This window comes from Papio anubis, chromosome 4 (assembly GCF_008728515.1).
Source record: "Papio anubis isolate 15944 chromosome 4, Panubis1.0, whole genome shotgun sequence".
Taxonomy (NCBI): domain Eukaryota; kingdom Metazoa; phylum Chordata; class Mammalia; order Primates; family Cercopithecidae; genus Papio; species Papio anubis.
The window spans coordinates 63,030,874-63,043,462 of NC_044979.1; the positions used below are offsets into that span (position 1 = coordinate 63,030,874).

A 12,589-nucleotide genomic window follows, 5' to 3' on the forward strand; every position below is an offset into this window, starting at 1 on the left:
TCCTAAACTAGAATTTAGGAGAAAAATGGGTTCTTTATCTGAAAAGTTGTCCTTGAGAAAAGAAGTTGATATATTCAAACTCTGTGAGAGTTTATGAACTCTAAGCCAATAATCCTGGCCTCTGTTTCGATTGCTATTTTATTTCTCACTCTCCCGATCTTTCTCTTACTGTCTTCTCCCAATAGTACGAAGTATACACTGTCTCTTTTTTTCAACTTCACAAACAGCATAACAATTTAAATCCAAAGGTAGTGTTTTAAGTATAATATAGATGAATTTAAAGCAGATTCTCTCTTAAGGCAGCTTAAGCATTGAAAATTAAATTTGATGTAGTCTAGACAAGCTATATTGATAATATCTTTTCCAGAATTTCATAGATTGACTGTCTAGACTGCTTCAAATTCCCCAGGTAATTGCATAATCATCTTACTTCTGATCCCCTAAACAGTCTGGAACAGCATTTCACAATCTATAGTTATCATGCAAATCAAAATCACTGAGCTTCTGAAGGAGGACCTCTCTCAAAGCCTGTGAGTTTCAGAGTCTCAGGAAAATACTCGCATTTCAATCTTCCACCTCAGAATGCTTGGACAGGAAGCTTTATATATTGGCTATTTGGGTAGAGGAAATCCTGGTAAATGGCCTGGCTCCAGAACCTGTACCTCTTCATTTTCCCAGCGGCCCACCCATAGGGCAGCAATGAGTAGTTGATGAGTGGAAGAGGAAATAGACTGTTAACTCTATTAAAATCTCAACTTCAAAAATCAACATTTCAGGAAAATGATAAAAATGCAAGGATAACATATGGTGTTTTAATTTAAATGACCATCAACATCATGTAAGCTTCGCATTTAAAAAGGGGAAATTAAGAAAGGTGCAGAATCACCCGGCAGCCATGAGAATCCAGTGCCATAATTTACAATCTCTGATGAAGTGAGAAACATTTAAGAGGCAAAGTGACAACTGCTATTAAGCAAAACAGCAACACAGGTTTTAGGCTGTGATGCAGATTTATATTTTGTATTAAATGGGTATAGACTTGTATTTTAAAATAGTTATAGTTTCTAATATTAATTGACTTTTTTTTAGCCCTTATTATCCATTAGACAATGTTTAACTTTCACAACTGTATGAGGTACAGACCATTTTCCTTAAAAATTTCTAGCTTAGAAACTTAGATACAGAGGAGGTAAATAATTTGCACCAGATTAAGCAGCTAGTACCAAGCTGAGGTTGAATGCAAGCTCTGCAGTCTGAGGTTAGCAGATATGCTTTTAACAATGGTGGGATTAAAACTCCTTGAGTTTCTACAGGGACAAAAAAAAAAAAAAAAAGTCAATGGGTCATACTGTGCTAAGAGCGGTAGAAGGCAGTTAGAGGTGATAAGTTAACCTTGCATTTAAAATATACAGACCCCGAGAATCAAAAGATTGTTTTTAGCTTGTGTTGCATGTGTGAGACAGAGTCTCAGAGAAGTTAAGTAATATTTCCAGTGCTCCACAGCTAGTAAGTTGTAGAGCAAGATCTGAAGACAGATGCGACACCAAAGTCCAGGTCCTTTCTGCTAATTTGTGCTAAAAGTTCGGCATTCCTGCTGGGCTCTGTCACTCACTCCTGCAATCCTAGCACTTGGGGAGGCCGAGGTCGGTGGATTGCCTGAGCTCAGAAATTCGAGACCAGCCTGGGCAACAAGGTGAAACCCTGTCTCTAGTAAAATACAAAAAATTAGCCAGGCATGTCGGCATGCACCTGTAATCCCAGCTACTTGGTACTTGGGAGGCTGAGACAGGAGAATTCCTCGAACCTGGGAGGCAGAGGTTGCAGTGAGCCAAGATCACGCCACTGCACTCCAGCCTGGGCAACAGAGCGAGACTCCATTTCACAAAAAAAAAAAAAAAAAAAGTCAACATTCCTGATTCCATTGCCAATCATGTAGACCATAATTCCTGACGCATGTAAAAAGTGCAATACCATGACTCATGTAAAAAGTGCAATATCATGTGGAGGGGGTTCTCTAGAGCTACCTTCAGAATATGGAAAAGTGAGACAATTGCCTTGCACGCAAGCTTTAGGACAACTGATGTATTACAATAAGAATTGGTTGAGAAGACAGCAAAGAGAGAGTGACTAAATCAGGTGCTAAAACAAATTACATGTACAAAGTCTCCAGTACCATGTGCATAAATTTATCCCTAATTTAATCAATGTAAAACAAGCAACATCAGTAGAATTGCCTGTCCTAAAGTTGCTTTTTACTTAAAACTCTTCAGTCTGTCAGCATAAATACTATACATATGGGCTCATAAAAAAGAGAAGAAGGAAGGATATGGTTGGGGAAATAGGATGAAGATATACTGGCAACTAGTGAGATCTTGGGAATGTGTCTTCCCTGGTTCATCAAGAAGAAAAAATAATTGTGTTTAGTCTAGAAACTGCATAATATCTAAGGTGATTTCTTTTTTTTTTTTAATTTATTTTTTATTATTATACTTTAAGTTGTAGGGTACATGTGCATAACGTGCAGGTTTGTTACGTATGTATACTAAGGTGATTTCTTATACAAAGAAGATATAACAGAAACTATTTTGATTTCTAATTCATTTGGGTCAAAAGACATACTTATATCACTTTGGGACACTTTATGAAATTTAGGGAGAGAGTCTAAAGTTTAAGTTATAAAGAAGTGAATACCATGTCAATTTTATTTTATCTTTAGGATATCAGAAATATTTCGAGAATAAGTCCTTTATTTGTTGAGTATTTCTGAGTTCCAGTTTTGAAGAAAATTCTGTCACCAGTGATTTTCTCGTCACGTGAACACTTTTGTTCCTCTTAGGATTTCATGCCAAAAATTACAAGAGGGTTTATAATTGAAGTCTATTGATAAGCCAGATTCACCAAACTGCTTTCAACATTAGCAACTTTTTCTTTATCTTGATTTTTACTTAAATGTACATAATGTCCGCACTAAAACATCTTTACAAGGAATAGAGAGATTAAAAAAAAAAACATTTTTTCTTTCCCATACTTCCAAAATAATAATCAAAAATATACAATCAAAGCTTAGCCAAGCAAGAATACAAATGTGAATAATGTGAGTCAAACCTGAGACCAGATCATTGTGCAAATGTATGGCATCCTTTCTTAATCCCTAGGCAGAAGAAAACAACTGGTGGCAGACACTTCTGGCTGAGGATGGAAATGGAGGAGAAGGCTGGCAATATACAAATGAAGGAGAAAACACCACACATTCAGCCTGCTGACATCTGCTGCACATGCAAAATGGATTGGACTCTAATCCAGGGTGAAAACAAATGCTTTCTTCCTTCCTTCCTCCTGCTCCCTAGTTTTTGTTGAGTGATGTTCTCATTCTTTTTGCATTCACAGATTAAAATTAATAACAGCATCTGAATTTGAAGTAGGTCCCACTGAATAGTGAACCAGAAGCAAAATGAACTGAAGAAATTAGTAATGAAGCATTTTGAATAGAAAGGGGTCATGGACAAACATAATTTTTTAAAAGCCAGCTTTACCTCAGGATGATGTCCAATTTCAATGTAGGTGCAAATTGGATGAAAAGCCCCCGTTCCACAGGCGTACAAGTGAGTCTGATTATATGCCTTAAGTACCTTGATGAAATTAGCACATTCTTTCTGTAAGACAAAAGAAAAACCAAAGATTTTCAGCAATCAGCATGACTGAGGTATCCTCTAGGGTGCTAGGCATGCTGGAACAGATTTGTCTTTTGTTTTCTTTTTTTAGTATCCCTTTCACAACATTGTAAGGACTTATTTATTTTTCTATTGTTTTGTTTATATTATAACACGCATTAAAATATAGAGTTTCTTACTCTGGTGAGAACAATTATTTTATGACCTTCCATCAGTCTTTCATTAAAACTATTTTTAATTTATTTATACAAAAGCAGAAAAAAAAATTAGATAATCAATAATCACAGGTGATTTTTCCAGAAATGAGGAGAGCAGGAAATTACTTGATTAACTAATGAATTAACTAAACAAAATGATGGTGAAAATGTACTTGCAAAAATCAGTTTTCAGTTCCATTTTAGGAAAAGAAAACAAAAATATAATATAATATGACCCTCTAATAAACATAAAGTTTAAACATCATTAGTAACCCATTTTGGAAATATCCAAATGAGTATTCACATGGTAAATAATAAAAACTGCATTCAAAATGATTTTGTTAAAGGCTATAGACTTCCTTAACTACCTTTTTTTTTTTTCTATAAACATTTGGAATTAAGAACCAAATATGTAACTATAAATGCAATTAAGGATCAAGTGTGGACAACAGTACAAGCAAGGCAGGCACACATGACAGGACTGGGTTGTTTCTGGGACTTCTAAGTGTGTCACACTCCCAAAGTCATTCTCTATGACTTGCCAGTTTTCAAGTGAAAGCTCAGAGTGCTTTATGTAGTCAGTTGGAGCTTACAACTGAGGTGGTAAAATTATTTGAGTACATTTCCACATGACATCTGTATTCTATATTTGAGGCTGATTATTTTTATCTTAATTCCATTGCCCCCGTAAAATAAGGATCAGGTAACCAAACTTAAGCAGATTAATTGATATTTAAATTCAAATAATTGCTGTCTATTATCACTTATTTTTCTAGGATGAAACCTGATGATGACCCTAAAATACATTGCCCTAAAAATGAATGTGGCCCATTTAAAGTAAAATGCGAAAGTTTCTAGTTATGACTCCTCCCTCATGCTTTCCTAACATATGCTGAGTACTTTGGGGGTAACTAAAATAAACATAATTTCTTCCACTGTTTTGCTACACAGATCCTCAGTCTTTCTTTTGTCTGGTAAGGCACTACAATGTATAAAATTACTCTCTGAAATAAATTGATCTTGCAAGTTGTTATGAGGAAAAATTTCCTAGCTTAAAAGGTATGTGGCTCTCATTCGTGTTTCACTTTAAATAGGGTACCTCTTAGGTAAAACTATGAAACAGATATAACTTAACTTCCACTACTCTTAGCAACAAGCTCTCCATTCTGTAAGAATCTCTCCTCCTTCCCCAAGAGAATAGGGCATGAAGGCTTGGGCAGAGGAAAGAGGTTGTGGAAAGGGAAACATCTGATAAACTCATTTACAAACCAGGCATTCATGAGCCTTACCCAAAGGATTTATTTGTGTTCTTAAAAAAATTTCAGTCATTTGCAAAGAAGCCATTTTCAGGAAAATGTTTACTTTGAAACACGTAGGTGGCCACATACTCTGCTTTTATATAAAGATAATCATCTCTGATTGTGGGCTCAATATTATAGTATTCCAGATTAGAAATAACCAGTTCCAGCACCATATGCTGAAACTAAGAAATTGGCTGTGTACACATTGGTAAGCAAACAGATATTCTAATAAATAATAGTGGCAGACCCAGATGGATGTCTTTTTCATTCTAGAAAAAAACAGGATTTCAGTTTGCATGCCATGCCTTTATAGATATGCATGCAATTTTTTCCACAAACCCCAATTTTTTAGTCTTATCAGTATCACCTAACTGCCTCCTTAGAAATACGACAGTGGAACTTACTTCTCCATAATAAATAAGGAAGAACATATTTTACCAGTAAGAATACTTGTGAACAAAACAAAGGCTCATGTCACCTCTGCAACTGTTATGAATCATAATATCACAGAATTTGTGGGCTCTTTATCTCTTATAGATTGAATAACTGATTAGCAATTTATAGTGACTACATCTGTCCTTCGAAGGAAACTAGCAGATTGTAATTAATGACTGAAAAACTCTCAGGGTTCTTGCTAACTATGAAATTGGGCTCCACTGAATATCATAATTTTAATTTGTTCTCTATTAACTACTAAAGAGGAACCACTATAACATGACAACAATTCCCCTACAGAGTTGTTGGAACAAAATCAATCACAGGACCATAGCTGTGAAACCTGGCAAAGGGTTCTACCGAGAGTGCTGATAACGGGATTCTATCTTTTTACTAAGCAACTAGACCCACCCTATTGGCCTAAGGCCTGGAATGATCCCCTTCATTTCCCCACTGAGCTCTCCCAGTTGGCAGCAGGTTGTATTGTTACCATGCCCTGGGGGCAAGCTCAATATTATTTTGAAAGTGGAGGTTGATGCAAATATAATGGAGAGAAATTTCTTGGGCTTAGAGGATATAAAGATGCTTGAAATAAAACAAAGGAATGGAAGGAAATACTTTCAAATTTGGTTAAAAATAGCTGAGAGAAGACCCATCAAGAACAATGGAGGAGGAAAGTGTATTAAAAGAACTGGACAGAGAAGAAGCAAAAACTTGACAGAGACATTGTTAGTAAGGATTTGTTCTTAATAGAAAACCTACATAAAAGAGTATCAATCCTGTCATTCATTTGCCTTCATTCTCTAGCTTGTTGCTGCCAAGGTTTTCGAGTGTTCCAAAACAGGATATTCGTTTTATTTGGAAGCAGCTTGGACATTCCTCTAAAAAAGAAGGAAGCGTGGCAGAAAAAGGAAACACACTTCACACATTTCTGCTCTAGGGAGACAGAAGAAGAGTGTTTCTGACCTTTTCTTGAACCATGACGATTCTTAAAACTCAGAATGTAATGTACTTTTTGGCCTTAAACTACTGCACTGCTTTGCTCAGCACTGGAGGATTTACAATGTAATAAAGAGAGTGGAATCAGTTCAAAATGAATTCATTTTTCAAACCTTGATCCTTTTTGGAATTTAAGTTGATGAACACAGACAAGTTTAGCAACAAGTTGACTTCCCAAGAGTCAGGCAACCATACTGACCTCTTATTTTACTGAAATGTTCTCCAGAGCAACAGTGTTATAGATTGTTAGCTAGAAATAAAAGTAAGGCCAGTTATAAACCAGTAAAATCCAAGGTCACACCTGAGGAGTAACGATTCATCACCCTTAGTGACAAACCACTTACACTTATGTTTTTAAGGGTCTCTGGTCTTTCCAGATCAAAGGAATGAGGAATTATGTATAAAGATATTACCTGGAGTAATAAATTTAGAAGAAAATGTCTACCCCTAGAAAAAGATACAGGAGCCAAAAGCACAGTGATTCAAAAACAAACATTGCAGATATGAAGCACTGATTAGACTGTGTTACACAGACTTTTCCTGGACGGTTACAAAAATAAAGTCCATCCATCTGTCAAAACAACTGCTCCATGCATGAAAATTAAAACAGAACTGAGGTGTTTTTGACTAACTTCCGATAATTATACTTTCTACAAAAGAATATGATTTACCTCCAATTCCAATTACCTCCTTGCATGTTCTTAAATTCTGGATGGAGCAGTTAAATTTTACTCTAAGTAAGCGAAGAGAAAAGGAGAGAAGACTTGTGAACGTGAACAATCTCTATTCAAATATATTCAGTTCATGATTAAATCAAACAACTTGTTCTGGCTCAACTACGAATCAGTCCAAAATGAATGGGTAGCATATAACATTGACTCAGGTCAATGAGAATTCATGTAAAAAGAAAAAAAATGCTTCTATCCCATCGATAGTTTATGTAGAAATATTTTGGTGCATAATCTAGCAGCTGGGAAAGCAAAGGAAATCTTTTCCTATCATGATGGGTGGATACATTTATGCCTGAAAACCCATTAATAAGCTTAATTCCTGAAGTTAATCTGTTGACTTTCTTTTTCTCTGGTCAATTTATTTGGCAAGCTAGCTGAATACTGGAATCTTCGTGCCAAAGCAGTAATCCGTGAGATTGTTCCTGTCACTCACTTTATCCCTTCCTCTATTTAAGCTTTTCTGCACTTATCTGGCAATAATGTTTAGTCTTTTTTTTTTTTTTTCTTTTAACCTTGTGCTATTACAGCTGTAATCCGATCATCCATAATTGTGTCTTTCTAATAGTTTACTATTCACTAAAGGATGTTAGAAATCTCTTCTCCAAAGAGGCTTATCTAATAAAACTAAAATATAAACCATGTTATAATTATGATATTAGCCTTCTAATGTTGGAATTTGTGACTTGGAATTTTTTAACATTCACTTTTTAAAGTGATGAATAGGCAGTTCTGTCCATTTTGGGAGGCATTTTTACCATCAGTATTTAGAATATGCCATAATAAAATGAATTGAACTTTCCATATCAATGCTTTTATATTTTTTAGAGATTTAAAATAATATTGATATAACTAACACAACAAAGTTAGCAATGTTACATAGCCAGTAATTTTGGTATGTAAGCATATTCATATTAATTGAACTATATCACCATTAAACCTATGATAACTGAAAAACAACTTTTAAAGTGGCTTGAATTATATGATTAAACTAAATGAAGACTCTCTGTATAAGGCTCACAAATTATTTTACTTAAATGTTCATTGCAGTTAAGTGCCCAATTTGACTGCTCTTTTCCCTCTAGATTGACTATTTGTTTTGAAGTTCTAGAAATATTGTTCAAGATTCTATAAACATTTTTCTTTCAAATTACTTGAAACCTTCAAACATGTTCAAAATGATTATCCACATAGGCACTATAGACTATGCTATTAGCAAAAGCTGACCGCTGTGATTTTCTTTTATTTAAAGGAGTTCAAAAAATTCACTTTGAAATTCTGTGTGGACCATAGAAGCTTATGATATCGATTTTTAGGCTTATGTTTTCTTTTATATTATACTGTCACTCGGATTCATCATGATGTGTGCCATTCATTTGCATGATTTGACTGTGGTCCATTATATGTACCTAGCATAACCTTTCGTCATCTTATATTGCAATAAATGCAGACAATTGCAAATATTCTGGGAAATCTACATAAATATGTTTCCTACCAAACCAGGAAAATGATGAAGTACTCACAATCCTCATCCTTATTTCAAAAATGATATTCAGTGGTTTCCAATTTTATGCAAGGGGCTGAATATTTAGTGTTCATGTCTTAATGTAACCAAGTCATTTGTTTACATCAAGTAAGGAGAGTTACAATCTAAAGGAATTTATTGTGGACAAAATTATTTGGCATATTTAATTCTAACATACATGCCTTGACCATAACAGAAATCATTACACATAAAAGAGAGATGAACTGCATCTTTAATTGCACGTGAGATGTAGCCTTAGGGAAAAACAGAAAAACTGAGCCCATATTTTAGAAGAATGCTTGATTTCATTCACATCTACCTCCTTTCTACCCCTTGTCTTGCCTAATATCAAACATTAATTTTTGTTGGAGTCCTTGAAGTCCAAAGTACTAAAGTCTGTTTTGTTTTGTTTTGTTTTGTTTTGTTTTTTGAGACAGAGTCTGGCTCTGTCGCCCAGGCTGGAGTGCAGTGGCCGGATCTCAGCTCACTGCAAGCTCCGCCTCCCGGGTTTACGCCATTCTCCTGCCTCAGCCTCCGGAGTAGCTGGGACTACAGGCGCCCCGCAACTCGCCCGGCTAGTTTTTTGTATTTTTAATAGAGACGGGGTTTCACTGTGTTAGCCAGGATGGTCTCAATCTCCTGACCTCGTGATCCGCCCGTCTCGGCCTCCCAAAGTGCTGGGATTACAGGCTTGAGCCACCGCGCCTGGCCCTAAAGTCTGTTTTATAGTTATAATAATTGGAGACTCTAATCAAGTTTAGTGTTTGTTACATACACACTGATGTATCATTTATCCGAATGCAAGTGCCTATGGCATATTTCACATGTATACTCTTGTCCTTTTCTTCCTTTTTTCATGACCAAAAATTTAGTTGATTTAAAAGGAGATTAAAAAGTAGAACATTCAGAAAGAAAGAACTTTTACAATATAAAAAGGTTTGAAAAGAAGTCAAGGGCCCACAGGGTAAATGAACTATCAAACCAGAGTTGTGAGATTGTCTTATAGGCTGAACTCCATTTTCTCAAAATTTATATCTTGAAACTCTAATCTCTACCATCTGGGAATATGACTCTATTTGGGGATAGGGTCATTAAGGAGGTGACTAAGTCAAAATGAGGCCCTTAGCATAGACCCTAATCCAACCTAGCTGGTGCCTTTATAAGAAGAAGAAACTTGGACACATAAGGAGACATCGGGGGCATGAGTGCACAGAGGAAGGGCCATGTGAATAGGCAGCAAGAGGACAGTCATCTGCAAGCCAAGGAGAGGAGGCTCAGAGGAACTCAACCCTGCTTACACGTTGAACTTGGACTTCTAGCCTCCAGAACTGGAACATAAATTTCTGTTGTTTTAGCCAACCAGTCTGTGCCATTTTATTATGCTAGCCCTAATGGAGTAATACAAACATTAAAAAGAAAGTGGGTAATTGGAGGCAATCTGCTGCTTAGTCAAAAGTTACTTAAATTTACCATTGCTTAAAATATTTTGACCGTCAGAACATACGTGGTATCATAATTTTGTCACCCATAAGCCAACTTTGGATCTTCTGCTTTGTACAGAATTAGATATTAAAGAGGACGTTTTACAAATTTCATTTTTTTCTGGCATAATTTTATTATTTCTTCAAATATCATCCATATATCATAATCTTCCCAAATATGCACATATATGTGGATATTTGTATGTAAACCGTATGTATATATCAACTTGTAGAAATAATTTATGCATGCATTTAAATTTCAGAAATTAGGAATTGTTAAATTTATATTTATTGATATGTAATGAAGATGTTACTTATTCAAGGATATTTGCATTTGAAAAGGTATTCTCAAAAACTTTAAGAAAAAACATGTAGGGCAAAACGAACAATTTCATAACGGTGAAACAGAAATGGGGGTAATTACTTGTATCAGTCTTACACCTTAGAGCAGGGGTTCCCAAACCCCAGGTAGACTGGTACCAGTCAGTGGCCTGTTAAGAACAGGCTGCACAGCAGGAGGTGAGCAGTAGGCCAGCCAGCACAACTGCCTGAGCTCTGCCTTCTGTCTGATCCGCTGTTGCATTAGATTCTCATAGGAGGTTGAACACTTTTATGAACTGTGCATACAAGGGATCTAGGTTGAGGTCTCCTTGTGAGAATCTAATCGATATCTGACGATCTGTGGTGGAACAGTTTCATCCCAAAACCATCCCGTTTTTTGCCCATGGAAAAATTGTCTTCCACGAAACCAGTTCCTGGTGCCAAAAAGATTGGGGAACCACTGCTTTAAAGTCAGTTAGACATGGGTTAAAATTACTCAGGCATTTTCCATTTGCTATGTGACTGTAACAAAGTTACTTAGAATCTCTGAGCCTGAGTGCCCTCAACTGAAAATGAGATTAATGATATATTCATGTAAATTACTTAGCATGATGACTAGCACTTATTAATTGATAGGTAACTGGTTATCCGATTTTTTGTTTTGTTTTGTTTTTTGAGATGGAGTTTCGCTCTTGTTGCCCAGGCTGGAGTGCAATGGTGCGATCTTGGCTCACCGCAACCTCCATCTACCGAGTTCAAGCGATTCTCCTGCCTCAGCCTCCTGAGTAGCTGGGAATACACACATGTGCCACCACCCTGACTAATTTTATATTTTTAGTAGAGACAGGGTTTCTCCATGTTGGTCAGGCTGGTCTTGAACTCCTGACCTCAGGTGATCCACCCGCCTCGGCCTCCCAAAGTGCTGGGATTACAGGCGTGAGCCACCATGCCCGGCCCCAATTCTTAAAATAATTAAACTTCACTATTGTTTGGATATTTCTCTGACTGCTTAACTCTCACACTCTTCTACATATTATGCCATTTCACAAATTATGAGGAGCTCCATTATGAATAGTTCATTCTTTGTAAGGATGCAGTTAACAGAGTTTAAGCCCATACTTGGTGCTAAACAGAGATAGATTTTTAAAAATTGGTTTTGAGTATTACTTTATGCCCATTTCAGCTACCAAGGGCAATTGCATTTTCTTCAATAGAATTTATATGAAATCCTAGTCCTCTGGCAGTGAAGACTTACAAATTATAATCACTGTTGTTATCAAAGCAGTAAAAATGCCATGATTCATTGTCTCAATACAACAGCAAATACAGCATGTGTTAGTCAATAGCTGTGGCAGAATTGTACTGTGCCAACTGAAATAAGCTAGAAAAATATTTCCTCAAATTCCCTTTCCTGCAGGTTGGTTTAGGCTGGCTATCAATGAAATCCACATGAGGTTTGGGAGGTATAAATTAAGCTGCAACCATTACACTCCCTAGCTTGTTCTGATCTGCTGGCCACACTAGGGCCTCCAGGTCTTCTGGCCTCCACCAAATCTCATTTGTTAGTTTCTACCAGACTGAGTCCTGATATTTGTATAGCTCCATGACAAAAGACATCTGTTTCTTCTTTAAGTCACCCAAATCGACCCAAAGAAAGTTAGAGGTAGTAAAAGACAGACTCTGGTCCTAGTTTGTGCTGTGGGTCTCAGTTCATCCTTACTCTTCCTACTTCATGTCTGGCTTTTCTTCTATAAACATCAACAACTATAGTTACCTACAACAACTTCACACCCACTACCTGTCTCAGGCAGTAGCCTTCCATAGAATTATTCACCAGCTCTCATGATTGTATAAGGTCTAATTCCCATAATAAAACTCTTTCCATATCAATCACACAGGTGGTCTCTGATAAAACCATGATGAAAAGATAT

The 12,589-nt window shown here is 36.3% G+C and overlaps 1 protein-coding gene across 2 annotated transcripts in view; it reads right to left on the bottom strand.

The window, feature by feature from the left end:
* Positions 1-12,589, bottom strand: part of SEMA3A (semaphorin 3A) — a 220,399-nt gene that overhangs the window by 132,292 nt on the left and 75,518 nt on the right. For both annotated transcript variants that reach the window (XM_021936114.2, XM_003896385.5), the window contains exon 4: positions 3,534-3,653. In XM_021936114.2, the coding sequence (XP_021791806.2) occupies positions 3,534-3,653 (120 nt within the window). The remainder of the gene's footprint in view (positions 1-3,533; positions 3,654-12,589) is intronic.